The sequence below is a fragment of the Fomitopsis serialis genome (genome assembly GCF_022376445.1).
Source record: "Fomitopsis serialis strain Sig1Antser10 chromosome Unknown B0H18scaffold_59, whole genome shotgun sequence".
Taxonomy (NCBI): Eukaryota; Fungi; Basidiomycota; class Agaricomycetes; order Polyporales; family Fomitopsidaceae; genus Fomitopsis; species Fomitopsis serialis.
The window spans coordinates 71,845-98,298 of NW_025955019.1; the positions used below are offsets into that span (position 1 = coordinate 71,845).

The 26,454-nt window shown below is 57.5% G+C and overlaps 10 protein-coding genes across 10 annotated transcripts; 7 read left to right on the forward strand and 3 right to left on the reverse strand.

Annotated features, from left to right (window-relative positions):
* Positions 1–514: 514 nt before the first annotated feature.
* On the forward strand, positions 515–2,547 carry B0H18DRAFT_1121304 (uncharacterized protein; the record flags this gene model as incomplete). The annotated part of the gene is made up of 6 exons (XM_048034313.1): positions 515–884; positions 938–1,133; positions 1,263–1,653; positions 1,728–2,096; positions 2,272–2,441; positions 2,481–2,547. 6 exons carry the CDS (start codon positions 515–517, stop codon positions 2,545–2,547), a joined length of 1,563 nt encoding a protein of 520 aa, XP_047890875.1.
* A 752-nt stretch (positions 2,548–3,299) lies between these two features.
* Positions 3,300–5,667, forward strand: B0H18DRAFT_541674 (uncharacterized protein). Its single transcript, XM_048038533.1, has 7 exons — positions 3,300–3,940; positions 3,994–4,227; positions 4,294–4,473; positions 4,524–4,732; positions 4,791–5,088; positions 5,144–5,576; positions 5,630–5,667. Exons 1-6 carry the CDS (start codon positions 3,460–3,462, stop codon positions 5,533–5,535), a joined length of 1,794 nt encoding a protein of 597 aa, XP_047890876.1. The 5' UTR covers positions 3,300–3,459; the 3' UTR covers positions 5,536–5,576; positions 5,630–5,667.
* Positions 5,668–5,670: 3 nt separating this feature from the next.
* On the forward strand, positions 5,671–7,980 carry B0H18DRAFT_880051 (uncharacterized protein; the record flags this gene model as incomplete). The annotated part of the gene is made up of 3 exons (XM_048040734.1): positions 5,671–6,696; positions 6,758–6,919; positions 6,976–7,980. 3 exons carry the CDS (start codon positions 5,671–5,673, stop codon positions 7,978–7,980), a joined length of 2,193 nt encoding a protein of 730 aa, XP_047890877.1.
* A 121-nt stretch (positions 7,981–8,101) lies between these two features.
* On the reverse strand, positions 8,102–9,310 carry B0H18DRAFT_1020465 (uncharacterized protein). The gene is made up of 5 exons (XM_048029483.1): positions 9,132–9,310; positions 8,964–9,072; positions 8,817–8,909; positions 8,586–8,760; positions 8,102–8,510 (listed from the first exon to the last, which is right to left on the reverse strand). The coding sequence occupies exons 2-5, from the start codon at positions 9,063–9,065 to the stop codon at positions 8,332–8,334; spliced, it is 549 nt and encodes a 182-aa protein (XP_047890878.1). The 5' UTR covers positions 9,066–9,072; positions 9,132–9,310; the 3' UTR covers positions 8,102–8,331.
* Positions 9,311–9,327: 17 nt separating this feature from the next.
* Positions 9,328–12,441, reverse strand: B0H18DRAFT_1020467 (methyltransferase domain-containing protein). Its single transcript, XM_048029484.1, has 5 exons — positions 11,963–12,441; positions 11,864–11,904; positions 10,581–10,712; positions 10,039–10,529; positions 9,328–9,972 (listed from the first exon to the last, which is right to left on the reverse strand). The coding sequence occupies exons 1-5, from the start codon at positions 12,217–12,219 to the stop codon at positions 9,745–9,747; spliced, it is 1,149 nt and encodes a 382-aa protein (XP_047890879.1). The 5' UTR covers positions 12,220–12,441; the 3' UTR covers positions 9,328–9,744.
* Positions 12,442–13,470: 1,029 nt separating this feature from the next.
* On the forward strand, positions 13,471–14,831 carry B0H18DRAFT_1121309 (uncharacterized protein; the record flags this gene model as incomplete). Its single annotated transcript, XM_048034314.1, has 7 exons — positions 13,471–13,603; positions 13,673–13,776; positions 13,834–13,926; positions 14,009–14,084; positions 14,139–14,152; positions 14,225–14,374; positions 14,430–14,831. 7 exons carry the CDS (start codon positions 13,471–13,473, stop codon positions 14,829–14,831), a joined length of 972 nt encoding a protein of 323 aa, XP_047890880.1.
* Positions 14,832–16,834: 2,003 nt separating this feature from the next.
* On the forward strand, positions 16,835–18,045 carry B0H18DRAFT_1121310 (uncharacterized protein; the record flags this gene model as incomplete). Its single annotated transcript, XM_048034315.1, has 7 exons — positions 16,835–16,850; positions 16,918–17,021; positions 17,067–17,108; positions 17,243–17,271; positions 17,320–17,377; positions 17,450–17,596; positions 17,701–18,045. 7 exons carry the CDS (start codon positions 16,835–16,837, stop codon positions 18,043–18,045), a joined length of 741 nt encoding a protein of 246 aa, XP_047890881.1.
* Positions 18,046–19,154: 1,109 nt separating this feature from the next.
* B0H18DRAFT_1020484 (uncharacterized protein) lies at positions 19,155–20,073 on the forward strand. Its single transcript, XM_048029485.1, has 3 exons — positions 19,155–19,551; positions 19,587–19,605; positions 19,668–20,073. The coding sequence occupies exons 1-3, from the start codon at positions 19,280–19,282 to the stop codon at positions 19,968–19,970; spliced, it is 594 nt and encodes a 197-aa protein (XP_047890882.1). The 5' UTR covers positions 19,155–19,279; the 3' UTR covers positions 19,971–20,073.
* On the reverse strand, positions 20,074–21,203 carry B0H18DRAFT_1020485 (uncharacterized protein). The gene is made up of 4 exons (XM_048029486.1): positions 20,948–21,203; positions 20,732–20,895; positions 20,553–20,673; positions 20,074–20,495 (listed from the first exon to the last, which is right to left on the reverse strand). Exons 1-4 carry the CDS (start codon positions 21,002–21,004, stop codon positions 20,286–20,288), a joined length of 552 nt encoding a protein of 183 aa, XP_047890883.1. The 5' UTR covers positions 21,005–21,203; the 3' UTR covers positions 20,074–20,285.
* A 551-nt stretch (positions 21,204–21,754) lies between these two features.
* On the forward strand, positions 21,755–26,288 carry B0H18DRAFT_1086075 (uncharacterized protein; the record flags this gene model as incomplete). The annotated part of the gene is made up of 14 exons (XM_048031989.1): positions 21,755–21,783; positions 22,240–22,382; positions 22,437–22,523; positions 22,620–22,789; positions 22,875–23,059; positions 23,123–23,290; positions 23,364–23,481; positions 23,540–23,624; positions 23,776–23,855; positions 23,940–25,477; positions 25,510–25,653; positions 25,710–25,885; positions 25,935–26,080; positions 26,127–26,288. The coding sequence occupies 14 exons, from the start codon at positions 21,755–21,757 to the stop codon at positions 26,286–26,288; spliced, it is 3,231 nt and encodes a 1,076-aa protein (XP_047890884.1).
* Positions 26,289–26,454: the final 166 nt, after the last annotated feature.

Below are 26,454 nucleotides of genomic sequence, written 5' to 3' on the forward strand. Positions count from 1 at the left end.
GGCGAGTGGGCAGTGCCACGTAGACCGTCAGTACATGGTCTTGACTCTTTGCGAAAGTGTCTAAGGGTCCAAAGGTATGTTCGCGAGCGAGCCTCAGCAGTCGGACGCACGTCGCGATCGCGCGCGCTGGAACAGAAGTCACGTGGTACGCGTCACCCGCCGCCGTCCCCAGTCCTTACCGAGCAATAATAGCGTGGACAACTTGTCATGCGTTCACCGTGTCGCAGCGGTCTGCTGTGTCCAGGCGCTGTGCGTAGAGTCAGCGTGCATTGCATTGGACGGCGCGACGAAGGAGCCACCGCGCGCTTTCTCGAAAAGGCAAGATGACGGCCTGGCGGCCCAGTGCCGCCCACGTCATGGAGCTCGCATCGGTGAGTGCGTCAGTCGCTCCTCTCCTGCCCCGCAATGGCTCGCCCTCAAATACGCCCCTGCAGCCTCGTCCCCTTCACACCGCTTCACGACCTACCACGACTTCGACCACATACACCGCTTCTAACGACTCACGAACACCACCATGTCTGGACTTCCACCGACCCTCAACGCAGAGACTGGCACCCCCGCACACGAGTGGGCCCAGTCCACGACGACCGCCGCCTTCGCGCGCGAGGACCCTGCGCCCGCCGCCGATTCATTCACCCCGCCTGGCGTGCTCAAGACAACTAGCACCGTCTCCACCCCGGGACACGAATTTCCTGGGGCTTATCCCAGCGAAGCTGGCTCGTTCAACACGCAGGCATTCACTGAGGCCGCAAGGAACGCCATGAACACCGTCTCCACCACTGCGCAGCAATACCTCCCTGTAGCGCAGGAGACCGCTGCCCAAGCGGCCCAGCGTGCCGCTGCCGCTGCGTCACAGGCGACGCAGACCGCCTCATCCTATCTCTGTGCGCCTCACCATTGCTCCTCACTGCATGCCGTCTAATGGGTACCTGTACAGCTAACACGTCTGTCGTCGATGGATCGACTGTACGGGCATCTACTGCAGACGACCCGCACCAAACTTCTCTGCCGAGCACGGAGACGACGGGTGGGCTTCCCCAGGAACACGTCGGAGGCGCCGGTGCACTCCCGGCAGCGTCCAGGAGGCGGCGGTCACGAAGCTCCCGACGAGCGCAGCGTGAAGGGCGAGCCTGGTACGTGAACATCGTACACCCATGCGCATCACCGGGTACTCACACTCGCCGCTGTAGCGATCTACCCGGCTAGCGTGAACCAATCGACTGCACCCCCAGACGTCCTCTCACCCGCCTCTCAACAAGCAGCGCCATCTCGCCCATCGCAGGCAGCGCTGTTCCCGCCACGGCCGCCTTCACCGCGCTCGCGCCCTCCGGCGAGCCGCACGCGCACCCCCAAGCCACGTCCGTGACGCTGCGCGACTCGCTCCCGTCGCAGGAGGCGGCCGGGCAGTCGCCATACACGCATCAAGACGGCGCGGGCGCGCTGCCGGGGCGCAAGCGCGAGCAGGGCGTCGCCGTCCTCCCCGACGAGAGCGGCGGGCCCGCGGGCGCAACCGCGGCGACGTCGGCAGCGACGGGCGCGCAGCCGCGCGACTGGAGTGCGAACCCCGCGCTTGCTCGTCCCGGCGACGAGGCGGGCAACGAGAGCCGAGGGCTCCGCGCGGGGAGGGACGTCGCGGGCGGCGTGGGCTCGCTTGTAGGCGGGAAGGGCGAGGAGGGGTCGCGGTGCTCCCGGACGAGCGCGGCGCGATGACGCCCACTGTCGCGGAGGGCGGGAAGGGCGACAAGCTCGCGGAGATGGACCAGGCGGAGCGCGAGGCGCGGTACCGCTCGGCGGGCACGCAGAAGCCGGCGCAGAAGCCGGCGGCGGCGGACAAGGTGAGCGTCCCTGCTGGGTGTGTGGGTCCGGACGTGGACGACGCCCCGAAGGATGGAGACGCGCAGGAGGAGGATACGCGGTCGGGCAGGGAGACGCAGATGAATCTGCTGTCGGTGAACCTGCAGCCGCGCACGCACCCGCTGGGCACGGCCGACGCGGCGTGGCGCGGTGTTGGCGTCGGTGTTGACTCGGGCTATGCGGATGGGGAGGGCGTCGACATCGGGCGGCGGCCTGGTGTGGTCGAGTCGCCTTCGGACGAGGTGGGCGTCGTCCACGTTCGGTCAAACGTTTCTTTCTGTTCTTACCGCCGCGGATTCATGAATGCTGACGCGGTCTGTTTCAGGGTGATGGCTACGACACGACCTACCACCCCGCGGAGCTGCACCCGCCGCCGGCGGACTTGTCGTCGGCGCAGAACGACGGCGACGCGACGAGGGAAACGCGACGAAGGAGGAGGATGGCGCGCCGGCGGAGGGCGGCGAGAAGGCGAAGAAGGCGACCTTCATGGAGAAGATGAAGGGCGAGGCCAAGGTGGTGATGGGGAAGCTGGAGGGGAAGAAGGGCGTCGAGAAGGTGCAGGAGGGGAAGAAGCTGAAGGGGGCGAGGTATGATGCCCTGAGAGCTGAATGTGTGGCTTGGACTAGGACTGTAGCAGTATTTGTATCCCTTGTGCCTATGTCGTGTTATATCGTTGTACTGCAATTGAATTGATGTGTCTTGACTGAGATGAATTCGTGCGCAAAGCAAGATAGCATTGACATAGTGAGAACGAGCTTGACAAAAAGAGGACGAGAGCAAACAGCGTACAACGACGACGACTTCATTCTATCCTACATCCGGGCAGGCACCGCCTCAGATATCGCACATACGAGAGACACAGCGAAAACGAAAATTACTCCGCCACAGCGTCGGACGCGAGCTTGTCGAGCGCGCGTCTCAAGATCCAGTACTCGAACGCGTCGACCTCGGCGGCGACGTAGTCCAGGAGCCACGCCGTGCGGTCGGGGAGGCACGCGAGGCAGCGCAGCCGCGCGACGCTCGTGATGCCCATGCCGACGAGGTGGTCGATGACCTCCTCGGGCAGGCGGGGCGTGATCGCGTGGAGGTACGCGCGGACGTCGGCGGCCGGGCCCGCCGTCGAGGCCGCGCGGGTGGTGAGCCCGAGCTGCGGGATTGGGGAGTTATACGCCCTCCGATGGAAAGATCGATGGCTGCCGATGTCCGGTGAGGGCCGCCAGCCACCTCCCGCAGTGGCTGGCGGTCGTTGCCGCCGTCCGTCGGGTGCCGGTGGCTGTCGGTGGCTGTCGGTGGCTAATGACTGACCGTGCTGGCGTGTGGTGGCTGATACCGTCTGCCGGTGGCATGGACTGGACAACTGGTGGATGCCACAGGTCGCCAGTGGTCTTATGTGGTCGTCGTTGGTTCCCACTGTACATTACCGAAACACAATGTTATATTGTGTTCTCTGCTGGAAGAGACTGGACTTCGGTGGCAAATGCTGTCCGCTGGCAGGAGACGGCGGACAATGGTGGCTATGCATACCGGCCGGTCAATGCCGGTGGCGGACACAAGGGTCCGGGAGTCAGAGACGAGAATTTCTTGATCTCATCTCATCCATTTCCGATGACTACTCTCAAAGGGCCTGTCGACATGAGCCGTCGAAAGGCCGAGCTCATGGACATTGCTTCGGGACTGGGACTCAGCACAGTCGGCAACAAAAAGACTCTCATCCAGCAAATTACAGAATATCTCGGTAATCACGACGACCTGTGTCTCGACCCGAAATTTCAGGGTCTCTTCGCCTACAGGCCGGACACGAAGATCGCGTCAGGCGGTCGTTCGCAAACAAAGCAGGGAAGCAAGACTAGTGCCGACAAGGTCAACGAAGATGATACAGCAGCCCAAGCTAGTCAGGAGAAAACGGCCACTGGGTCAGTGCCATACAAATACGTCACATACGAGTCTGCTCACCGTCTCGTCAGGGCTGGGAAGACCCTGCAATCCCTGCAGATCTCCACAGATCCGCCGCCCCGGTTCACTCGTCTCCAGTCGGGTACATCTAAAATAGGAGGGAATTCGGGAGGCGGCCCTGCAGTAATTCGGCGTATGAGTGTCATTCACTTCTCAAGGTCGTTGTGCTCACATATGTACTACTAGTAGCAAACGAGGCCGCCATATCCACGCGGGACGACTCGTCCCTGTCGCCCATGTCAAGCCCTGCTGTACTGCCACAAGACATAGGGAGCGAGCCTGAGGGCGGTGACATCAGCGCTGTTGAAGTAGAAGAGCTCGCGCCCACGGACATACAGCCCGCCGACCTGCCGCATACACCTCCTAAGTGGCCGGTTGGCTTACCGTCGACAGTGGACAATATAGGTCCTAAACAGGATAGTGAGTACAGGTCCAATGCGTGAATGAATCCTTACAATTTCTGATTCACTGATTGATGTGTGTCAGTTGTTGTTGCATTTCACCGGACTTCTGGAGATGCTGTACAGTCGACTCTCGAAGTGTGTGTGAAAGAGGGCCGAGGAATATCACTTGTGCGATCACAGGCCGCTGACGGCACGACGTTGTACACTGCCCGATTATCGGAGCTCCTTCCCGCAGCTATCAATCAGGCGAGTCCTGTCAAAGGTAAGTAGCCATCTACTCAGTCAAGACAGCAACTTACTGATAGCTCGTAGCTGCTGGTGGGCGCCTGTATCGGGCAGGTTTCAGCACCGAGAGCAGCAAGGTCTCGCTTGGATCTGTCAAGAGTGTCGTAGAGGGCAACGGCCATCAGTTCGAATACAACCGAGTCGATCTATACAAATTGCAACGCACCACAGACGGCGACTCACTCCTCTGCAATGTATACCTGGATGGTACTACTGTCGTAGGGCAAGATAGCAAGGTATGAATTCTCACGCCGCCATCCAACCATTTGCACGACTGGACACAGCATCTACTAGGATCATGCTTCGAGCGCCATGCAAGCGGACAAGATAGCTGCACTTGACATCCCGGCATCGCTACAGAAGGATGCTCATCCTGCTCCAGACATGGTCAGCCGCACACAAAACACAAGTGGTACAGACAAGGACTTCTTGGGCTACCTTCGTGAGCTTTTGGATGCTCCATCCAAGCCATGGCCTCGCGCAAACTCGATTGGCGTGATATTGAAGCGCCGGCTTGCTGTGATTCATGCGATGGAAACTCTGGACAGTCGTGGATGGTCGCAATCGACAGGAGGCTATGTAGTTGCAGATGGTAAGTACTATCAGGCATCTACGAGTTCATGATCAGAATACTCACAGTATCGTAGACGAAGATACTCCCTTTGCTGGGCGCAAGTTCACCAAACAGACAGTGTACGAGGCATTGCACATAAAGCATTCAAACGCCTCCGACGACGCACGGCTCTTCGCAGCCCAGGATTTGAAGAAGTTGTCTCGTGTCCGAGCATGGATGGCAGATCCTGAAGGAAAGTACAGCAACGACTTTAGTGACATGACTGTTGCCGAGTTTAAGAGGTATAAGGAGAAGGCACTCACCCAGAAGATGTCGGTCGAGAAGGAAGAGTATCGAAAGGACCAGAAGGGAAAGAAGCGAGCAGATCGCTCTGATTCGGAGGGAGAGAGTAGTGGATACTTACGTCACGAGCCAAAGCGCACTAGAAAGTCTATAGGGATGGACTCCAGCGACCTAGATGTCTAGTAGCTTAGATACTCTTGCATTGCTACGCACGTCTGCGCCCGATGTTGCCAAATAAAGTTAATGGTCTGGCTGACACGTGATCAGAAAAACGTACTGAGAGCTCGACGTGCAGACAGCTTACAAGGCTCGTCTGCCATGGCTCCAACTGTCCGTGACCTCATATTCGTCCTTGAGATGTTCTTTCCACGCTGGATGGCCATGGGGCAGGCTCTATGTGTTCTTGATACTGTCCAGCTGCTCTTCCCCATCCTGCAACTCCACCGCCGTCAGCGCCAGGATCGACGGCAACCACGACTTACTGGATGGCTGAAAAGCATATTGGCCTCGATCAAAACTGCATATCAAGGCCCTCAGGTGCATATCGGCCATGGTGGACGGGAGGCGGAAGCCGAGGTGGAGGAGTATGCCGAGGCTATGCATGGCGATCTGGAAGTCCTGTTTGAGCTCATGGGCTGGGATGATGAACATCCCATGAATGCTGGTTTATATACTAACTCATACCTGGTGTTGTGCACAGAACGGCGGAGCTGCGCAGTATGTGCAATCACAGGTCACGAAGCTTCACTCCGGCGCCGCATAGAAGGGCGCAGAGTCAAGGTTTTGACGGCAGGTCTTCGATGGGTTCAGGCTGAGCTGTTCGTAGGGCACTGCATCAACTGCAGGGCAGACCACTATCCCGACAGAGTCACCTACCCAAACGGCCATGGGGAACGTATCGAGCGTCTCGAGTATGACACCAAGTATCTTCGCATCTCGAAGCACGGAATCTGGACGGAGCGAGATGTTGCGGTCATGCAGGAACACATGCTGTTACGGTTTCGTGCAGGGTGGTCGAATGTCGCAGACTATATCAACGATCTCCTACCACAAGGCACTCTACAGGTCACGTACCGACAATCACGCCGTCTGTTCCTCGAACACTTCTCACGACGGTTACTCGTGGCACATCAAAAGGCTCATGACTTCACATGCCCAGCGCACCCGAGTTCACAGATGTTTGCGGAGCATGTCAGACGGAAGATCGGTGAAGACGGAGGAGTCAACATCCAGGCACTACATCATGGTTGCACAGGCTGTACTCACCGCAAACGCTACCGTGCCGATCTTGTGCAGGAGGGTGCCATGTTTCACGAGATTGATGCTGTTGCTGGCATTCAGCGTGTACGTCGAATGGTCTCTATTATCAACCTAAAAAGAGGCTTACTTGCAATGGTGTACCAAGGCAGATCTGGAACTCGCCGCAGTGGACAATGCCAATGCCGAGATTAGGCCAATCCCCGTAGGCATTCCCATTCGTCCACCCGCCCAAGACGCACCCGCTCCGGGTGAGCCACGTGGATATGTTCGAATGGCCGTTATGGACGGGAAGAACGTTGGACATCGTGTAAGCGTATTCGTAGATGCACATCAGTTATCGATCACTTACACTCCCCGCCGAAGATATGTGCCCTTGAAGACTGTCGCAAACCCCTGATTAACTTCAGGGATGGTCGCTTCTGTCAGGACCACACACCTATGCAAGATATATGCGGCATCATACCGTGCGGGCGCCCTGTCCGTAATCATAGCGCCATGACGTGCGATGATCCCGTCCATCGCAACTGGCATCAACAATGGCTGAATCGCTTCAGCCGTCTTTCGTTTCCTGGAGTGCAGCGAGTCATCCGTCAGCAACGGTTGGACCCAAACGCAGGCCACGCACCCCGGGCAGGACCCACTCTACGAGTGAACTTGCCAGCGCTGAATGAAATCCCCGGAGATCGCGTCGTCCATACATTCCGCGCGCGTTCTGTCTACTGTCTGGAGACACTCCAGTGGGCTTGCGGCATGCCAATCGCATGGGGGAAGTGCTACAAATCCGAGAGTCAACCCCAGGTTTACGCATTCATTGATCGTGTATGGCAAACTCACCGTGACCTCCGCCCCGGATTCATCGCCTATGACGATGCCTGTGATCTCCTCCGACACATCGTCACACAGAACCCCGGGGATTCCTGGCTTACGACTACGAAGTTCATCGTAGATGCCTGGCATTATATTGGGCACAAGGCGACGGATGCGCTGTGCCGGATGTGGTGTAATCCTGCACCGAAGGATGGCTCTCAGCCTGATCTCGTTCTCATACAGGAGGATGAGGATGGAGCAAGACATCAAATACGCGCCTTCAACACGGAGACCGCGGAGCAATTGAACTCCTGGCTGGATGGTTTCGAGGCCCAACTGCGCAATATGACCAACATCAACTACGATATCTTCGTCCATACACTCTTCATGCTGTATGCCGAGCGTGTCCAAAGACGCATAGACTCGAGTGGTGACGCGTTGGATGACGGTTTCTGGGAGGAGGTGGATGCGAGGGCAGAGCAAGGCGAGGCGGCCATAGACGACCAAATGCGCGTAGATCAAGACGAGGCAGCCATAGACGACCGAATGCGTGTAGATTAATCCAGCAGTTGTTGTCGTCAACACTTTGCACACGGAGCCGTCATGACGATTTGCTTCCGTGTGGGGAGCTGGGGTCAACCGTCGGGGGCGGGACAGTGCGACACGGAGGCAAATTTTCGCATGCCGTGTTTGTACATATATATGCTCATACCAGTGGCAAACAGCAGGCACCACAAACCACTGGTAGCAGGCACCGGGAACCGGCGGCATCCAGCGACTGGTGTATTGGCATCCACTGTACGTCTGCGTCGAACGCCGACCACCGCTGGCGAACGGCGCTGGACGATGCATGCCAGCGGATCCTGGCAACGGCCACTGGAACGCAGCGGCTGCGACGGTGAGCGCCACTGGCTACCTCCGAATCGGGGCGAATCTCGGTGGCTGCCATCTTATCTCGGCGGATGCCGGCCATCTTATCAACTCCGGGCATATTACTGGGATTGGGAGGAAGCTCCGTACGCGTGGCCGGATGCTCGCGGGGCTCGCGGCGCGCACTGTGGGCCTGGCGGCACGCACTGTGGGCCTGGCGGCACGCACTGTGGGCCTGGCGGCTTCGGCATGGAGAGTTGAGCGGGCGTTGCGTGGGAGCTGGAATGGGTACGTACCCGGGACGCGAGGTGACCTTCCTCGGGATGATGATGCTAGGGCCGGGCGGGAGAGAGTCTTTGAGGTCTTTCTCCGAGAGGCCTTGGACGCCCGCTGGTGCAGCCACATGAACGTATACTGTCTGATCGGCCAGTCGTCCTCGTACTGGTCCTTGTGTGCCCACAGCCTCGCGGCCTGCTCAGCCAGGTCAGAATCTCGTCGCTATCAAGCCCGGGGATGTTATGCACTACCTCTGCAAGATGCACCTCCATTCTATCCTGGTCCTGCTGCGTGTAGTATCTACGATGATCGAGGTATCGATCAATGCCATCTTCAACTAAGTTCTGCAAATGTAGACACAAGTTCAGAGGGGTGTGCGGATGGTAGTCAGTGCTTACCCGGAACACTGTATACTCATTCATAGTCATATTGATTGACCCCCATAGCGAGTCGAGCCCCTTGGAAATGGTCCTCGGCATTGGGTGGGGCCTCGGAATCATGGCGGATCTGGCCATACCAACTTGATCACTGAACAGAGAATCTCATGCCTGTGGCATAGCACTCACCTCGAATTTGTTGATTAAACAGACGCTGGTCTACTGAACGGGGCGATCGAAAGCGATCGAGGAGGTAGTACACAGGACGATCGCGCCTGATATGGCGACCAGATACCTACGCCGGGCTTCCGAGGTTCTTCGTGCCGTACGGGGCTCCCTGGGAAAAGAACCGTTAGTAGGACGTGTTCTTCCCGCACAGAATAATCCCAACAGTCTCAATTCAGATGATCACTACCAATCGTTTACGGCATCTCTCGCGGACTTGCCGTTCGAGAGTGCAAAAGCAGATGGACCCGTCGCTACACTGGCAGAATGAAGTCCGCGCTCGGTTCATAATTTACATACCCTACAAGCACTGGCAACTTGGCGCGCGCGTACAACAACATCGGGGTGAAGTACCTGCAATATCTCCGCATAACGCATATCCGTACGCAGAGTGATGGGTGTGTGTGTGGACGAGATGCACGGGAAGCTAGTTGAGTATATTGCGTGACCAAGGGGGCGAGCGCGACTCTCGGCGCCGACACGCTCACAGCCTATGCAGATTTTCAGGTTATACAGGTTATACAAGATGTAGGGCCTCGGTCCATGAGACACCACCGGCGCGGGGACGGCCGTCCGCTCACCGTCTCCGCACGTCGAGCGCGCCCGCCGCGACCGCCGCATGGCGTATTGTGCGCACATCCGGCTCGCCAGGCTCGAGGTCCGCGTCGAGCGCGGGATCCGCTGCGGCGGCGGGTGCGGACGACGTGTCTGAGATGAAGACGTTGTCGCCGCGGATATTCAAGAACGAGTATTGTGCGAGCTCGACGCCGCTCTGGCGGTTATAGTTCGCATAGACGAGGTTCACCTGACGAACGTGCGTGGAACCGCGGTCAGCCGATAAGCACTGCAGGCACGCTCCGAAGCGACGCACCTCCGACATGAACGGCCTGAGCCCGACGCCCTCCAGCATCTCCCAGAAAGCCAGGAACTCCTCGAACTTTTGGTGCCACACGTGGAACTCGATCAGCAGCTGCCCGAACGGCAGCGCGCCCCGCTCCGGTGCGCTCTCCGGCTCGCCCGCCGCGGCGCCCACGCCGGGCACGACCGACCCGAGGCCGGCGAAGTCGACGACCATCGCGCGGAGGACCTCGAACTCCCAGCCCTCGATGTCGATGTGGAGCACGTCGATGTGGTCGTGCCCGTTCGCGGCCATGAGGCTCCGGAGCGTCCACATCTTCGGCTCGTCCGCGGGCCCGTGCGAGTCCACCGAGCCGAGCCCGAGTCGCGCGAAGTGCGTCCGACCCTTCAGCGCGCGCGGCACGCCGTGCCCGAAGCCCCGCGCTGTGAAGTCGTAGCCGTACACCTTGCAGTGCGACGTCCGCTGCAGGAGCTCGCCTTCGAATGTCGAGTCCCAGTCGAGGCCTGCGGACGGACATGAGCGTTACCGGTGGACGAGTAGATGTCAGCACGTACCGAATGAATAGATTACACAGTCTTGCTTCTCTGCGATGCGCGAGAGCCCACATACCCACTTTCCTCCATCACCAAGCGCGCCTATCCGCTCAGACTCGTGCGGGCAGTTGAAGACAGGCGGAAAAAAGTCCCCTATGAGATGCACGCATCAGCAAAGGCCTTTCATGACGGGTTGTGGTTCGCAATGTCATTCCTGAAGCGCGGCGAGAAAAGGTAGATTGAGATAGCAGTCTGCAAAGTCCTCGGGCCATTGATCGCGCGTATGAAGAGTCGCCACTCCGTGAAAATCTCGCGAAGTGTATGGTGCTCGACGGCCCCGAGAGCGTGAGACTACGCAGGGAAGTAAGGTTCGAGCCGGCTTCGTCGGACCCCCGTCCGCGCAGACTGCTTCACCGGCAGGGCCTACACCGAAAGTTCGCCTGCAGACCGCTGTACTGTCTCTGGTCTAGCCCTAGCAGAACGACGCCCCAAAATGCGCAGCAATTGGCCCGCAGGGACATGGTGTGGACATACGACGGCCGTTGCGGGGTCACAGGGGCAGTCGTAATTGCACCCGCTCTGATGTGGTTGGACCTATGAGGCTCGCCTCGAAGATAAGACCAGTAGGCGTCGTCCTGGACTGGGTGTGTTTCCAACGCTCCTCCGAGGGAAGGTCGGAGGGTCATGAGTGTGCGGGTCCAGCGTCAGCGCGGGTAAAAGCTTGTAAAACAGTGTTCCGAAACAACACAGGACGCGCTCCACCTGGAAGATTGCGTTCTCACGCGAGGAAAGAGGACGCTGCGGAAAGCGTAGCGAGGGCGCGACCTCGCAGAGATCGTCACAACAAGTCGATGAGCCACTACGGGTTTGGGACGGTGGGTGCGACAAGTTGCACAGAGAATTACGAGACGCGTCCTGCATCCAGAACCCATGTCATGCGAAGAGCCTCAAGGCGCAGATTCTCTGAAGGGCGCCGCTGCACGACCCTATTCACAGAGCAACCAGAGAGAGCAAGATACACTCCGCTCACTGTCAGACTGCTCTAAGCGAAAGCCCGATCGTCATGCTGGAGGCCATGCTTGGCGGCACCGAGCGCGTGAGACAGCCGAAGCACGAAAAGGCTGGAGCTGTCTGGCCGGAGTGCCGTCCGCCCAAGGTATCGCGCCAGGGACTTGCATGCGTACCGTGGAAGATGCTAGCGAAGCCAGCCAGCGCGTGCAACGCGCCGCGAAGGCGAAAGGGAAGGGAAGGGGCAGACATTCTTCCTGACGGAAACGCGAGAAGAGAGCGGTACCAGTACTCACAGACAGTGTAAGCTGGCCATGGCGATCTATCTGGCGGAAACCTGCCCATGTCGTGCGTAGTAAGCATAGGCAGAACACAGAGGCGTTCGCGCGACGTACATGACGACCTGGCTCGGGTTGGGGCCAAATTTCTTTATCATGGACTGCCTACGGTCGAGGGTGCGTCCGTACATCTCCTCGGCGCGTTCCATGCGTGCGGGTAGGGTATGGTCGAGCGTAGCTGTGCGCGCATACCGGTAGCGGTTCGGCGAGAATGTGTCGCTTGGTGAGAGGAGGAGGAAGGAGCCAAAGAGGAGGACGACCAAGAAGACGGCGTAGCGGGGGTGCCGCTGGCAGACGGTCAATGGGAAGGGCATCCTGGAAGCCCAGTGAGCGATAGAAATACAGAACGAGCGGGGGCGCTGCGGGGGCGGGCGTAGGGGGCAGCGATGGCGACGGCGGCGAGGACAGCGACGACGACGAGAGCAGCGACGACGACGGAGAGCAGTGGAAGAGCAGAGAGTCTTTGCGGGGAAGTCACGGTGGCTGCCAGGCACACCCGCAGTCGCGCCCCTAGGCGCCCGTCGCTTCTGGCCTGGTCCTTCGCCCACCCTGCTCGTCGTGTCGCACGTCGACCACACCGTCGGGCGCAGCGAGCACGGGCACCGCGGTCGTCCGCAAAGCGTTCAGAAGCGCGCTGCCCCGCATTCTCGATCGCACAGCCGATTGGCCAGCTCTCGCCGCACTCAGCGACCCTCGAGGCCGGCCGCACGGCCAGATGTCAGAACCAGAGATCTATGTAGACTGCGGAAAAATCCTCGTCATGTCTATAATTACAAGACCAGACGTGTCCTCGCATCCGCCAGTGCTCTCTCGGGATGTGAGCGTCCGACCGTGCATACATTGTCCAAAACTAACCAGAGTCTGTAGTCGTCGAAGATCACGCAATGATGTGCCACGGTGCAGTCACAAACGATCCTGCATCGGAGAACCCACGGCAATTGTATGCAGCGCAAGACTTGACATTTAACAACTCGACGTTCCAGCTGGCGCGTGGCAATCAATATCAATACTTATCCAACGCACAGGATGTGACATCCGCCAATACGGCTGCGAACACCGTTGAGCGGAGCGCTCTCGCTTCGGCCTGTGCCCGCACAACTCTCCCGAGTCGGATGAGGCCTCCGTACGGCATTCCGCCGTAATCCTGACCTAAGCAAAGCCTTCATGTTCCGGTAGTCACACAAGTAGTCTCATTGTACTGACCGCCGTTTCTCCGATGGGCAAAAGAGCGGCGTCGGCGTCGAAGGTGCGCAAACACGCGTCTGTAAACGTAACACTGGCACTGATATCTTGGAGGTCGCCGACGGAACGCACCGCTTATAGGGTCTAACTTGAACAGGGCCTGTTCACCGACGTACAAATATGGTACTGTATGGAGGAACAATGATTAACACAGCATGCGTTCCGCGAAGATCGCACTTCGCGAACGCGGAGCGCGACTTCACACCTCCGTCTCATATCGATACACAGCCTATGCGGACAAGTGATACCGTCTCGTGCCCGTGCTAATTAACGGACGTGCGCGGGATCGATCAGCGGAGCGCCTCAGCAACTTTTATACCGCGATGCCATGCAGGTGTGTTCTCATACTGTCTTTCTTCGACGGTACCGCCTTGACGCTCGTCTCCATAGAGCGGCGCGCCGGGATCTCCTTCAGTCAGTTTGACTCGTTCAAGACCGCAATGCCTGTTCCCGACGGTAAGCCGCAGTTTGGAGTGGGATCCTATCCAATGTCGCCTTCGGGACTGATCCTCCCCGATGCTGTAGGGCTCATACCGCGGCCCCGCAGCAGGCCTAAAGCGCTGTACACCGGAGCCGGTTGTCTCAAGAGACAAATGCGCATGAGTTCTAAGAAGTTCGCCCGCTTTCGGGTGAGAGACACGCGATCCGTCGTGAACGAATGCATGTCTGAGTCTGACTGTGATCAGGACCTGATGCATCGCTCCTTAGTTCGGCACCTCGACGTCAGAGGAAAATACCTGGAACAGAACAGAGACTGCCTCGCGCGGCATTACGCGGAGGTATGTATCCCCGACTGACTGAATGATCGTGTTCTTCTTCAGATGGTATGCATCCAACTAATAAGCTAACCCGCTTGTTTAGGTGGCGCGGACGTGGAAGGACGCCCACAAGTACGAAGGGAAATGGCCAATCCATATGTACACGGTCTATTGGTACAGTAAATGCGGGCGGAGATGCATACGCCAAGTTATGAGTGAATGAACTCACGAAGGAGACCTTTCAGAGGTACGTGACGTTGCTCTGTCAAGGGAAATTCGACATTCAAAGCGGCCGGCTCATTGGTGTCTTGCTGGGAAGACGGACTCCGGCTCAGACTTCACTCTGGACTCGGACGATGACAATCAGCGCAACTCTGCGCGGAGGAGCAAGATGCGCGTCGATAAGCCTCATTCGAAAGGCTCGGCGCGGTCCACACCGGCACAGGACGCCGGTGGGGGTCAGGTCGAGGTATGTCTGCTCATTTGCCTCTGTCCTTAACATACCATGCTCACATATCGCGCAGCCTCACACGCAGTCACGAACCGCTTCTGCATATAATTCCGCCTCCTACGTGCAGCCTCGTCCCGGGCCCAGTCAGTCCTCACGAAGCAACACTCAGGCATCACACGCAGCTGCCCCTCACCACCCATCGGACCGCCGGGAACCCCAAGTTCCAGCCAAGCCCAACGACGGGTTCGCTGCCATCCTCCGCCTCCTCTGCTCGCTGACGCCGTCCCTCGAGCACGTCGCCGAGCAGTGTAAAACGGCGGGTGTCAAGGACGCGGAGCGGCTGCGCGTGGTCGCGGGGTGGGAGACTAGGAAGCAGCGGAAGTGGCTGGTCCGGGAGTTGATGGTGGATCCGTTCGAGGCGGAGGTGCTTCACGAGGCGTTGGACGAGATCAGGCGGGGCGTGAGGAATGTGTGAGTGCGTGGTGGATGTGCGAGCGTGGCGGCGTCCCGCGAGAGTGAGGCTGGCTGTGTATGAACATACTATATTGTGACTGCGTTCTTCCCTGTTCTTTCGAGGGGATTCTAACGCGACGCTGTAGTGTGCAGCGCAGCCTAGTGCGGGGGAGCCAAGCCGCCCGCGGCCGCGCGGAGGTGTCATTGGGCAATGCTATAAGCAGAGCTTGTCAAGTAGGTGAATCGCTGTAAGTGAGCAGGTACAAGACACGGTCCATACTACACCTCATACCCAACCAGCAGCCTGAGGAAGCGGCAGTACAGCTGGCGACGTACTAAGGACGCGTCGTGTCCCCGTGACCGCTTTCCTCGACGTGTGAACGCCCGTATGTCATTTTGTAAGTAGTCACTAGTCACTAGTCATGCATTCATGGCCTGCTCAACGCCTGGCTCGTTGACTGTCCTTCCATAGAGCGGTTGCCGAAGCCCCCGTATAAGATCACATCATGTTCGAGAGAACCTACGTGTCTCGAACGCGAACGACAACGACGGCGACGGCGACGAGAGCAACGACGACGGCGGAGAGCAGTTGAGGGGCAGAGACTCCTTGCGGGGTCCAAAGTCACGGTGGCTGCCAGGCACACACCGCAGTCGCGCCCCTAGGCGCCCGTCTCTTCTGGCCTGGGCCCGAGCCGGCCCGTCCTTCGCCCACGTCCGCTCGCCGTGCTCGTCATGTCGCGCGTCGACCACGCCGTCGGGCGCAGCGAGCACGGGCACCGTGGTCGTCCGCAAGGCGGTCACAAGCGCACTACCCCGCATTCTCGACCGCACAGCTGATGATGGCCAACTCTCGCCGCACTCAGCGACCCTCGAGGCCGGCCGCACGGCCAGATGTCAGAACCAGAGAGTAGACTGCGGAAAATCCTTGCCATGTCCATGATTGCAAGACCAGATGTGTACTTGCATCCGCCAGTGCTCTTTCGGGATGTGAGTTGAAGGTTGGGTGGACATCACAGGTACTTAGTACGTATGTTCTTCTCGTCCGACTGTATACATTGTTCAAAACCAACGCAGAGTCTGTAGTCGTCAAAGATTACGCAGGGATGTGCCACGGCGCAGTCTGAAACGATTCTGCATCAGAGAACGAACGACAAATGTATGCAGCGATTCAGTTGGCATTCATACTCAGAGGTTTGCAACAACTAGACGTTCCAGCTGGCGGCAATTCCACAGCACAGGATGTCGTCCGTCAATACGGTTGCGAACACTGAGCTGTCCTCGCTTCGGCCTTTTCTCGTACGACTCTGTCCGCACTCGCCATGCATTACGCGGATGAAGCCTCCATACGCGATTCCGTGCAATCCTGACCGTGGCAATGCCTCCATGTTCCGGCGGTCACACGAGTAGTCTCATTGTACTGGCCACTGTTTCTTCGACATAAAACTATGGATAACAGAGCTGCGTCGTCGAAGGTGCGCAAAAACACGTCTGTAAACGTAACACTGTGTCTGGTGTCTTGTACGTCGCCGATGGAAGTATGGGGTCTAACAGGCCCTGTTCAGCGACGTCTATGGTACTGTATGGAGGAGCAATAAATGGTCCAGCATGCGTTCTGCGAAGATCGCACTTCGCGAATGCGGAGCGCGTGACCTTACACCTCCCGGCCGTCTCACATCGATACACGGATGATGATAGCGGTCCACAGAGGCTAGAACTCAATATACGAAGCTTCGCACCATATTCAAGTGCCCCCTCGGAGCAGTTCGGCGCCACGAATCCTGGGGGCAAGTGGCCCTATCTCGTGCCCGCGCTTCTTAACGGACGTGTGCGGGAGAGCGTGCAGGAAGTGCGCGGGATGGACTCATCAGCGGACCACTCCAGCTTTATACCGGCGATACTAAGGCGATACCACACAGGTGTGTTATCATACCGCTGTCTTCCTTCGACGGTACCGCATTTAAGTCCGTCTTCATGGGACGGCACACAGGGCACCCCTTCAGTTAGTTTGACTTGTTCAAGCCCTTCATGCCTGATCCCGACGGTAAGCCACAGTTTTGAGTCGATCCTATTCAATGTTGCCTTCCGGGTTGATCCTCCCCGATGTGTAGGCCTGATACCGCGGCCCCGCGGCAGGCCTAGCTCGCTCTTCGTCGGAGACGATTGTCTCCAGAGACAAATGCGCACGAGTTCCAAGGGGCTCGCCCGCTTCCGGGTGAGAGACACGTCATTCATCGTGAACGTATCTGACCGTGATTAGGACCTAATGCATCGCTCCATCGCTCGGCACCTCGACCTCAGAGTGAGCTTCCGGGAACAGGACGCAGACCGCCTTAGGTAGCATTATGCGGAGGTATGTATCCTAGTTGACTGGATAATCATGTTCTTCGATGTCAATAAAATGCATCCAACCAATAAGCTGACCCGCTTGGTTAGGTGACGCGAATGTGGAAGGACGCCCACAAGTACGAAGGGCAATGGCCAATTCATACTTACACAGTCTATTGGCACAGGCGCACGCGGAGACCCGAAGTCATGTATGAACAAGCTGGCGACGGAGGTGGTTCGGAGGTATGTGATACTGCTCTGTCAAGTGGAATTCGACATTCAAGGCGGCCGGCTCAATGGTGTCTTGCTGGAAAGGCGGACACGGGCTCAGATCCGACTCCGAACTCAGACGATGACAATCAGGGCAACTCTGCGCGGAGGAGCAAGAAGCGCGTCGATAAGCCTCCTTCGAAAGACTCGCGGCCCGCACCGGCACAGGACTCCGGTAGGGGTCAGGCCGGGGTATGTTTGCTCGTTTGTGTCTGTCCTTGACCACGTTCACATATTGTGCAGTCTCAGACGCGGTCACGAACCGCTTCCGCCTCTAATCCGCATCCAACGTGCAGCCTCGTCCCGGGCCCAGTCAATCCTCGCAAAGCAACACCCAAGCATCAAACGCTGCTGCCTCCCACCCATCGGACCGCCGGGGTCCCGAAGCTCCAGACAAGCCCAACGACGGGTTCGCTGCCGTCACTCGCTTCCTCCGCTCACTGACGCCGTCCCTCGAGCATGTCGCCGTGCAGTTCAGCGCGGCGGGTGTCAAGGACGCGCAGCGGCTGCGCGTGGTCGCGGGGTGGGAGACTCGGAAGCAGCGCAAGTGGCTGGTTCGGGGGCTGAGGGTGAATGCGTTTGAGGAGGAGGTGCTGCAGGAGGCGTTGGACGAGATTAGGCGGGGCGTGAGGAATGTGTGAGTGCGTGGTAGATGTGTCAGCGTGGCGGCGTCCCGCGAGAGTATGCTGACTGTGTATGAACATTCTATATTGTGACTGCGTTCTTTTTGTTCTTGCGAGAGGTTTCTACGCGAAGGTATATGTGCGCAGCGTAGCCTAGTGCGGGGGAGCCAAGCGGGCGGCCGCGCGGAGGTGTCATTGAGCAATACCGTAAGAAGAGCTTGATCAGTACGTAAATCGCTGAGAGTGAGTAAGTACGAGACACCGGACATCCTATATCTCATACCTGATCAACAGCCTGAGCCCATAGATCCAAGGACCCGGGCGGTACAGCCGGCGACGTACTACTAGTAAGGACGCGTCGTGTTCCCGCGACCGCTTTCCTCGACGTGTTAACGCCCGTAACTGATGTCATTTTGAAAGTACGCAGTGGCCCACTTATCCTCTTACAGCCATCTTCGCCGCTGATTCCTCATCGCGGAGGGTCAGCGCGGGCAGGTTCCACGGGAACAGACTCCGACTCACCTGCCGCCAAGTGCGACATTATTCTCCACAGCAGCCTTCAGATGGACTCGGGCCTCCGAGTGTACGGTAACAGGACCGTGATCGATATCGTCCCGGTGCTAATGCTCTCTCTCATGAGGAGGGCTAGAACCCTGAAGTTCTTCGAGCGCCGATGCTACTAACGAATATTTCCACCGGGCTCGTCCCCGCCCCAAATGATGCATATAAGGTCAGATCCTTGTCTATCGCCGTTGGGATCGATACACGCATCCCCTTGAAGTGTGAGCAATGGCGGCTCCTCACGGTAAGTGATAGTCATGGCCCGCTCGATGCCTCGCCGTTGACTGTTCTTCACGTCCATAGAGCGGTTGCCGAAGCCCCCATATAAGATCACATCGTTTTCGAGAGGACCTACGTGTCTCGAACGCGAAATGCGGCTCTCCAGCCCACAGTTCACTGAGTTTCGGGTAAGACACATTCTGAAGGAAGATACGCCTCAGGCTGACTTGGCTTACCACGCAATACCACTGACTCGCTGTGATTCCCTTTGTCTAGATGGTGATGGACCGCTCCATGTGGGCGCACCTGGACTGCAGCAAACGTTTAACTGCACAGGACCCAGCTGCCATCAAACGACACTACCGACAGGTAAGTTGTGTATATCTGTCGGCGATTACTGGTCTGCTCCATGAGACAAGATTGCTGAGCTGTCTCTTTGGTTGAGGCGCGGCACACGTGGAAGACGTCGAGTATGTACAAGGACAGATGGCCCATCGCCGTCTATACGGGGCTCTGGTTTCGATTCTACGTACGATCTAGTCGCCCCATGCAAATACATGGGCCGCCGAGAATCAACCACGTTGTGCGACACCGTGACGCGTATGAAGCCTATTCGGATGCGGGTGACAACGCCTCACCTGAACCTGAACCACAAGGGCGAGGTGACAGCGCTGCGGATGGACAAGGCGTGCGGAACAAAGGTCATAACTCCGAGGCAATCTCCGGTCATCGTTCTCCGGGTCTGTCTCGACGGCGCACGTAATGTCGGATGCTGGAAGACAAGTAAGCCAAGTGAATGTAGGTTTCACGCTGCGTGATCACTGTTGCTTTACGTTCTGAGATTGACCTTGTAGCACCAGGTCGGTCGATCCTCTGGTTCAAACACTGGGACCACCGCTGCAAGCAGTCCATGCGCGGTGCGAAAGCAAAATGGCGACTTTGACCCTGTCCTTCGTTTCCTCCGTTCACTGACCCCGTCCCTCGAACATCTCGGCCCTCAGTTCAGGCTCGCAGGGATCAGGGATGTGGAGCGTCTGCGCACCATAGCGACCTGGGAGCATCCCACGAAGTGGCTGGTGGAGAAGGCGCGAGTGGATCTATTCGAAGAGGAGGTGTTGAGGATCGCGCTGGATGAGGTGCGGAGAGGGCAGAGGAGCTTGTGAACGAGATAGTGACATGGGAGGTTTTACCAGCAGTTGAACTCGTCAGGGTTCGTGCAACGTCCGAATGCAGCCACATCCAATGTACAACAGCTTCGTCACGGCAGTTTGCTGTCAGAGTATTATATATTGCCTGAACGGGAGTACCATACATTGCGATCGCGAATAGATATTTGAACGAACAGACGCGCGTCATGCTATATCCACAGCCCTGTCAGATCATTTCCGTTCATCGAGACGTCGGTTCGTGCACGACGCACATTCGGAAAGCTACATGTCACCGAACCTATGTCTGGACCTTGCCAACACAGGCTCTACTCAAGCACGGCCCTTGACGTTGCGACTCGCACGTGGATCGTAGCGCCCATGCATCTGCCAGAACAGGGCACGGTTGAGGACGGCGAAGAGGATGGTGATGAACAGCAGGAAGAGGATCGTGGCCCAGCCGATCCACGCGAACGCAACGAGTGCCGTGAGGATGCGGCACGCCCGGTACTCGTGGCACCAGCCGAGCTGGGCCCAGAATGTCTGCGCGTGGTGCGTCCATGGTTAGCGGGGCAGAGCGGAGGTAAGGGTGGGACGTACAGAGGATATGGCAGCGCCGACGAGCCAGAGGATGAAGAGGACGAAGAGCCCAATCATCTCTCCGAGGAAGCTCGAGAAGACGCCGTACTCAAACATTCGGCCTGGCCAGAGAATGTGCAGCCTGAGGCGGTCCTCTGCTGTCAGCGGCCGTAGTGGATTATCGGATTGTGTATGCTTACGCGAAGAGGGACCACAGGAGCGAGAGACATGATGAAGCGAGCAATTCGGCGACGATGGGGTCGTAGAAGCTACGACCGTGGTTCAATGGATCGTACGGAGGAAGGTGGGTTGTATATTCAAGTCGTGCCGCCGTCAAGCCAATCATGACGGCGGAGAACATGAACTGTCGATATCGATGTCAACAAGCATGAAAGACAGTCGGAGAACAGACTCACCAGCAAGACATAGAACAACGTACGGATAGCATTGATACTGCCGACTCCAAAAGGCATCGTAGAGGACAAGTCGGTGTGTGATAGCGAGCGATGACAACGAAAGAGAGCGAGTTAGCGAGGCACACGTTGGAAACCTTGTCGTCTCTTATAGCACGCATGAAGAGCCTACATTCAGGCTGTGCTGGAGTACACTGACGGCATACCGGAGCTTGGTGACAGACACGCACACTGTAACTGACAAAGGCACAAGTATCGCCGCACGCAAACTATGCAACGCAGCGCCCATACGGAGTACAGCCCTTGTATATCGGTAACACATCTGCACATGAGGCGGCTTCGAGGTCGTCCTGCGCGAGGCGGGCGATGCAGAAGTCGTAGGAACCGAGTCCAACCGATGCCTTCGCCATTGTATTTGACGGCATAGAGAACGGGACACGGAAGTCGACAAAGTTTGCGATATGCTAGCGCCGTCAGGCAGAGTGGGCAGAGGTCGGTCAACTGACGTCAGGAAGCCTCGAGGCAACTCGTTCTGGCAACGTGAAATGAAATAGTCGTGTATAACTACGCGCCCAAAGTGCATGTACCATGCGAGGCCAGGCTATTCGTGCTATTTGTGCAGAGAGCGGGCGGCAGCAACGCGCTTGATATTGTTAGACTGACCAAAGACTAACCTGACTTCGTGCGCATTGCACTGTCCAGCCGCGGGTTGCTTCCGGAGCCGAGACGTGGTCTCTCTGTGCATTTCGCTATTCTAGGCGCACCTATTGTTAGAATCGGAACTGACAGAATTACTGAGCACGTACGGAGATGCTGATGCTACTGAGATTGCCGGCGACGTCTCGAGTAACCTCAACTTGAGGCTGCCAGTGCAGGTTACATTGAAAGGCACTAATCTCGTTGCACGGGCAGGTAGCACTCCATATCTCGGAGTGAGCGCTATGAAATAGCTGAAGTGGTTATCTCTTCTGCTGAGTCGAGTCCACGAAGACAGGCAAGTTGAAGTTGGTTCGAAAGAGACCAGCAGCAGAACGAGCACGTCACGATCACGTGCCTGTGACATTGCGCGGATTAGACGGCGTGAGACGAGTCGCGCAACGGTCACTCCTTTCTCTTGGACGACCTTCCTCACTCTTCGGAAACTGGCAACTGCCGATCCTATTGAAGTCTTTACAGTTTCTACATCGTGCGGCGGATAGATAGATCTCCAAACATCATCTAGGAGACTACACGACCGTGACGTGGGCCCTACGACGTGTCCTTGTACTCAGGGAGAGCTGCAATGGCAGTGGCAGACAGCCACTCCGTCGGAAGCACATCAAGGCTCTCGATGTTGGCTCAGTTCATAGAATTTCCTCTGGCCAGGTGGTCGTCGACTTGCAGACTGCTGTGAAAGAGCTTGTTGAGAACAGCCTTGATGCGGGCGCGACGTCCCTTGGTACGCAACAAACGATGTCCGCTTTTGAAGACTAGCTCACCCGTCAGCTTGCAGAGGTTCGCTTCAGAGACCACGGCGTAGCAAGCTTCGAAGTCATTGACAACGGGTGTGGTATAGCTCCTAAAGACTATGACGCCATAGGTGAGCTCATGACACTCTGGTTGATGATCGTAACTGAGGCCACTGTATATAGCCTTGAAACACCATACATCGAAGCTCTCCTCTTTCTCCGACTAGTATCCGTCTCTACGTTTGGCTTCCGCGGAGAAGCCCTGTCCTCGCTCTGTGCGCTTTCGGAAAATGTAACCGTGACTACCGCAACCGCAGCCGAGGCGCCCATGGGTACTGTCCTCGAGTTCGACACGGCTGGTCGGCTGGTCAGTCGGCAGAGGAAGGTCGCGAGGCAGGTATTCATCATCATTCATTACGCCGTGCATGCAGCGGCTGCTGGCGAAGCCATTCAATGCGTGGCGCTCACCATCCATCTGTTAGCGCGGAACAACTGTAGTTGTTTCAGGCCTGTTCAAGCCCCTCCCTGTACGTCGCAGAGAACTTGAGCGCAACGCCAAACGAGAGTTTGGCAAGGCATTGACACTCCTGTCCGCATATGCCCTGGTTCCTTGCGCTCAAGAGAACAAGGGCGTACGTTTGACTGTCACACATCATGCTCCTGGAGGGTAAGGCGGCTTCTCCTAGTGGATGGGCCGCGGTTGACCTGACTAACTTTGGTGCGAATATAGAAAGAAGTCAATCCAAATGCGAACAGACGGGGTTTCTTCTACACGCGCGTCCATCTCTGCCCTTTGGGGCCCAAAGGCCCTTGAGAATATAGTCGACCTCGATGTCGTGTTCCACGTCGAAACCGAGCGTACAGTGCTGAGGAGGCGAGGCATCGTTGATGGGGATACGTGGGTCCGCTTCCTAGCTCTGCTTGTTCTCTGACTGATTACGCGCTTTCATGACGCTTGTTACTCAATCCAGCCACTCAAATGAGGTTCGCGTACGTGGCCAGATCTCGAAGTTGGCTGTAGGCTGTGGCAGGAGCGGCACGGACCGACAGTTCTTCTTCGTGAACGGGCGCCCGTGCAATCCATCCAAGGTACCGATGATCTGGCCTGACCACGCCTGTCCGCTCACGCGAACGTTCCATGACGCAGGTACAAAAGGCATTCAATGAGGTTTATCGTACGTTCAATGCGAATCAGACGCCGTTTATCGTAGCGGACTTCATTCTTCCCACCGGTATGTTCATCTCCCGATTCATGCGGTGTACCGTTGTTCGCTATGTGTATTCTTGCATCCCTCATTCGTCCGGGGCTGCCGTGTGGCTCGTCACGAGATGGACTCATTGCTCATATCGCGCATGGCTGACCGCGTTCCCCGTATCGATCAGATTCATTGGACGTCAATGTCAGTCCAGACAAACGGACAATCTTGCTCCACAGCGAGAAGAATCTCATAGAGGCTCTCAAGGTAGGCCGCTTCCCACTGTGCACGAGTAGTGCTAACCGAGAGCCTGCCTCCCTTGTGACCACCGCCTCCCTCACTCGAGTGCAGGTTGCCCTAGAGGAAGAATTCGCACCCTCTCGTGCGACCTATGACATCACTGCTTCTGGCGCTTCGCAAGCACAGGCCAAGGAGAGCACATCAAGACCGCCGAAGATACCGGACGTACAGGCGCCCCTCTTCTTGGACGAGGACGAGGACGAGGACGAGGACGAGGACGAGGACGAGGACGCTGGAGATGAATCCGGGCATTCCACACCAACGGCGGGATCCTCGGCTGTCCCGAAGAGTCTCGTCGCCGTCCAGGATGGTCAGCCCGATGCTTTTGGCCGACCTAGCCTTCTCACCGGGGATCAGGCTATGAGAGAAACGACCGTGGGCGTGGCAACAACGGGCAATGACGTCGCTAGCGCACGAGCCATAGAAGTCGATGAGACTCTTCCCTCCCGTGTGTCTAGTCCAGAAGAGCCCATAGTCCCTGAGGCCCGGGAAGCTTCCGCAGAACCTTCCCAACCACGGGTGAGCACGTCCCTGCGGCACGGCAGTGCTGGAGAGCCTCGTGTTACTCTCGACGAAGATACTATCGTCCCTCCTGGGGTGCAAGATAGCAGCGAGGATCTGCACTTGCCAATGTCATCCAATCAAACAGAGCCTGCATTCGCAGACTCGGGTTCCCCATCCGCCAGCCAGGTCACCCCGGCTGCGACATCTGAGTCGGCGGACAGAACATACGAGTCCGATCCGCGTTCATCTCTGGCACATGACCTCCAGGCGAAGCGCCGATTCGCAGAGGCAAACACTGCGCGCTCTACGCCAGGAGGTTCGCGGAGCGTGCAAATGGTGCTTAGCACGCAAGACGCGTCCTGGAATCTCCGACGAAGTGCGGAAGCAGAGCCAGCGCTGCCGAAAAAGCGTCGGAGAATCGGCGAACTGGGGTTGGCTGGGGAAGGGATAGCCGCAAGGCAGGAACTCAGATCGACGTTGCGAGACTTTGCTCGCCCCGGCAGTCAAGTCATGGACGAGTCGATGGATGATGATGAAGAGGCGCTCGACGCGTCCACGCGCAGTGACATCAGTGGTGATATTCAACAGGGCAAAGATGACCAGCTGGATGTCGATATGGATAGTTGTGCGTCCTTCGGTGAGGGTTTGGGTTCACCTGGTGGCACCGAGTTGCACCATGATGGACACTCACCTACACCGGGTGGGGCGAGCACGACCGAGGACGCGGTTATCGATCTTACAGACAATGACGGATGTGATATGTCGAGCGTCGCAGATCCTGATGACGTACCAGACGTCTCTATGATGTCTGGTTCGTCTTCGTCCCAAGTCTGTCGACCAGAGGTTGTACGGACGGAAGAGGGCGAGGAAGCCGTCCTTAGCTGCGATCTAGTTCGGATGGCCGACGCGTGGCGCCAACTGGAGCGTAGCGCATCAACTCTGCAAACTTTATCAGCAAGCTCGCTGACTTCTGAAGTAACTAAGGACGCAGGCATTTCCAATGTGCAAGACGATGCCAGGGCTACGGAGGCTCTCTCGCGCGTGATTGACAAGTCCGACTTCGACTCCATGGAGATTGTTGGCCAGTTCAACCTTGGTTTATAATCGGACGCCGAAGAAAGCGTACATCGCCGTCCATAGAACAAGCTTCACATGGGACCCTGGACGACTTGTTCATCATTGACCAACACGCTGCCGATGAGAAGTACAACTTTGAGACACTCCAAGAAACAACAAAGATCGAATCTCAGAGGCTATTCCAGTAAGTCAATACCTTACTCACCCCCTCTTCCGCTAACGGACACGCGTTTCGCTAAGGCCACAACCTCTAGAATTGGCAGCCGCTGACGCTCTGCTCGCTACTGAGAACATCGATGTCTTGCGACGAAATGGATTCGAAATCGAAGTGGACGAAGACGCCGTCCCCGGTGAAGGGCATCGACTGTGTTTGGTGGCGCAGCCCACCAGCAAGAGCACCGTGTTTGATATGAAAGGTCAGCATGCCTTCAATCATGATATCGCATCACTCACATGCTCGGTCAGATCTCGAGGAATTGCTCCATTCAATGCAAGACCGACCAACGGGAACGATGGTTCGATGCTCGAAGGCCAGGGCCATGTTCGCCATGCGAGCCTGCAGGAAGAGCGTCATGATTGGGATGCCTCTAAATCGGCAACAGATGATCTCCGTGAGTGCTAGCCTAGCCCATTCGAGGCGCACGCTGACAGGAGCAGGTTGTACGCCACATGGGAACCATGGACCAACCGTGGCATTGTCCTCACGGGCGACCTACCATGCGTCACTTATCTGACATCTCAGGGGCAGGCCGAGACTGGCGGAAAGAAAGAAGAGAAGAGGTTGATTGGACGGATTTCGGAAATCTATCGCTCACTTAATGTACCTCCCGATCTACTTTTGCTTCGCTGCTTGGTCTAGATCTATCTTCGCGCCCGCCAAAGCGCTGGGAACCCCGGCACCCTGCAAGGACTCGTGTTGCTCTTCGGAGACTAGAACCTTTGCCCTTGTGTACCGACGGAGGGAACGGACGATCCCGTAGTGCGT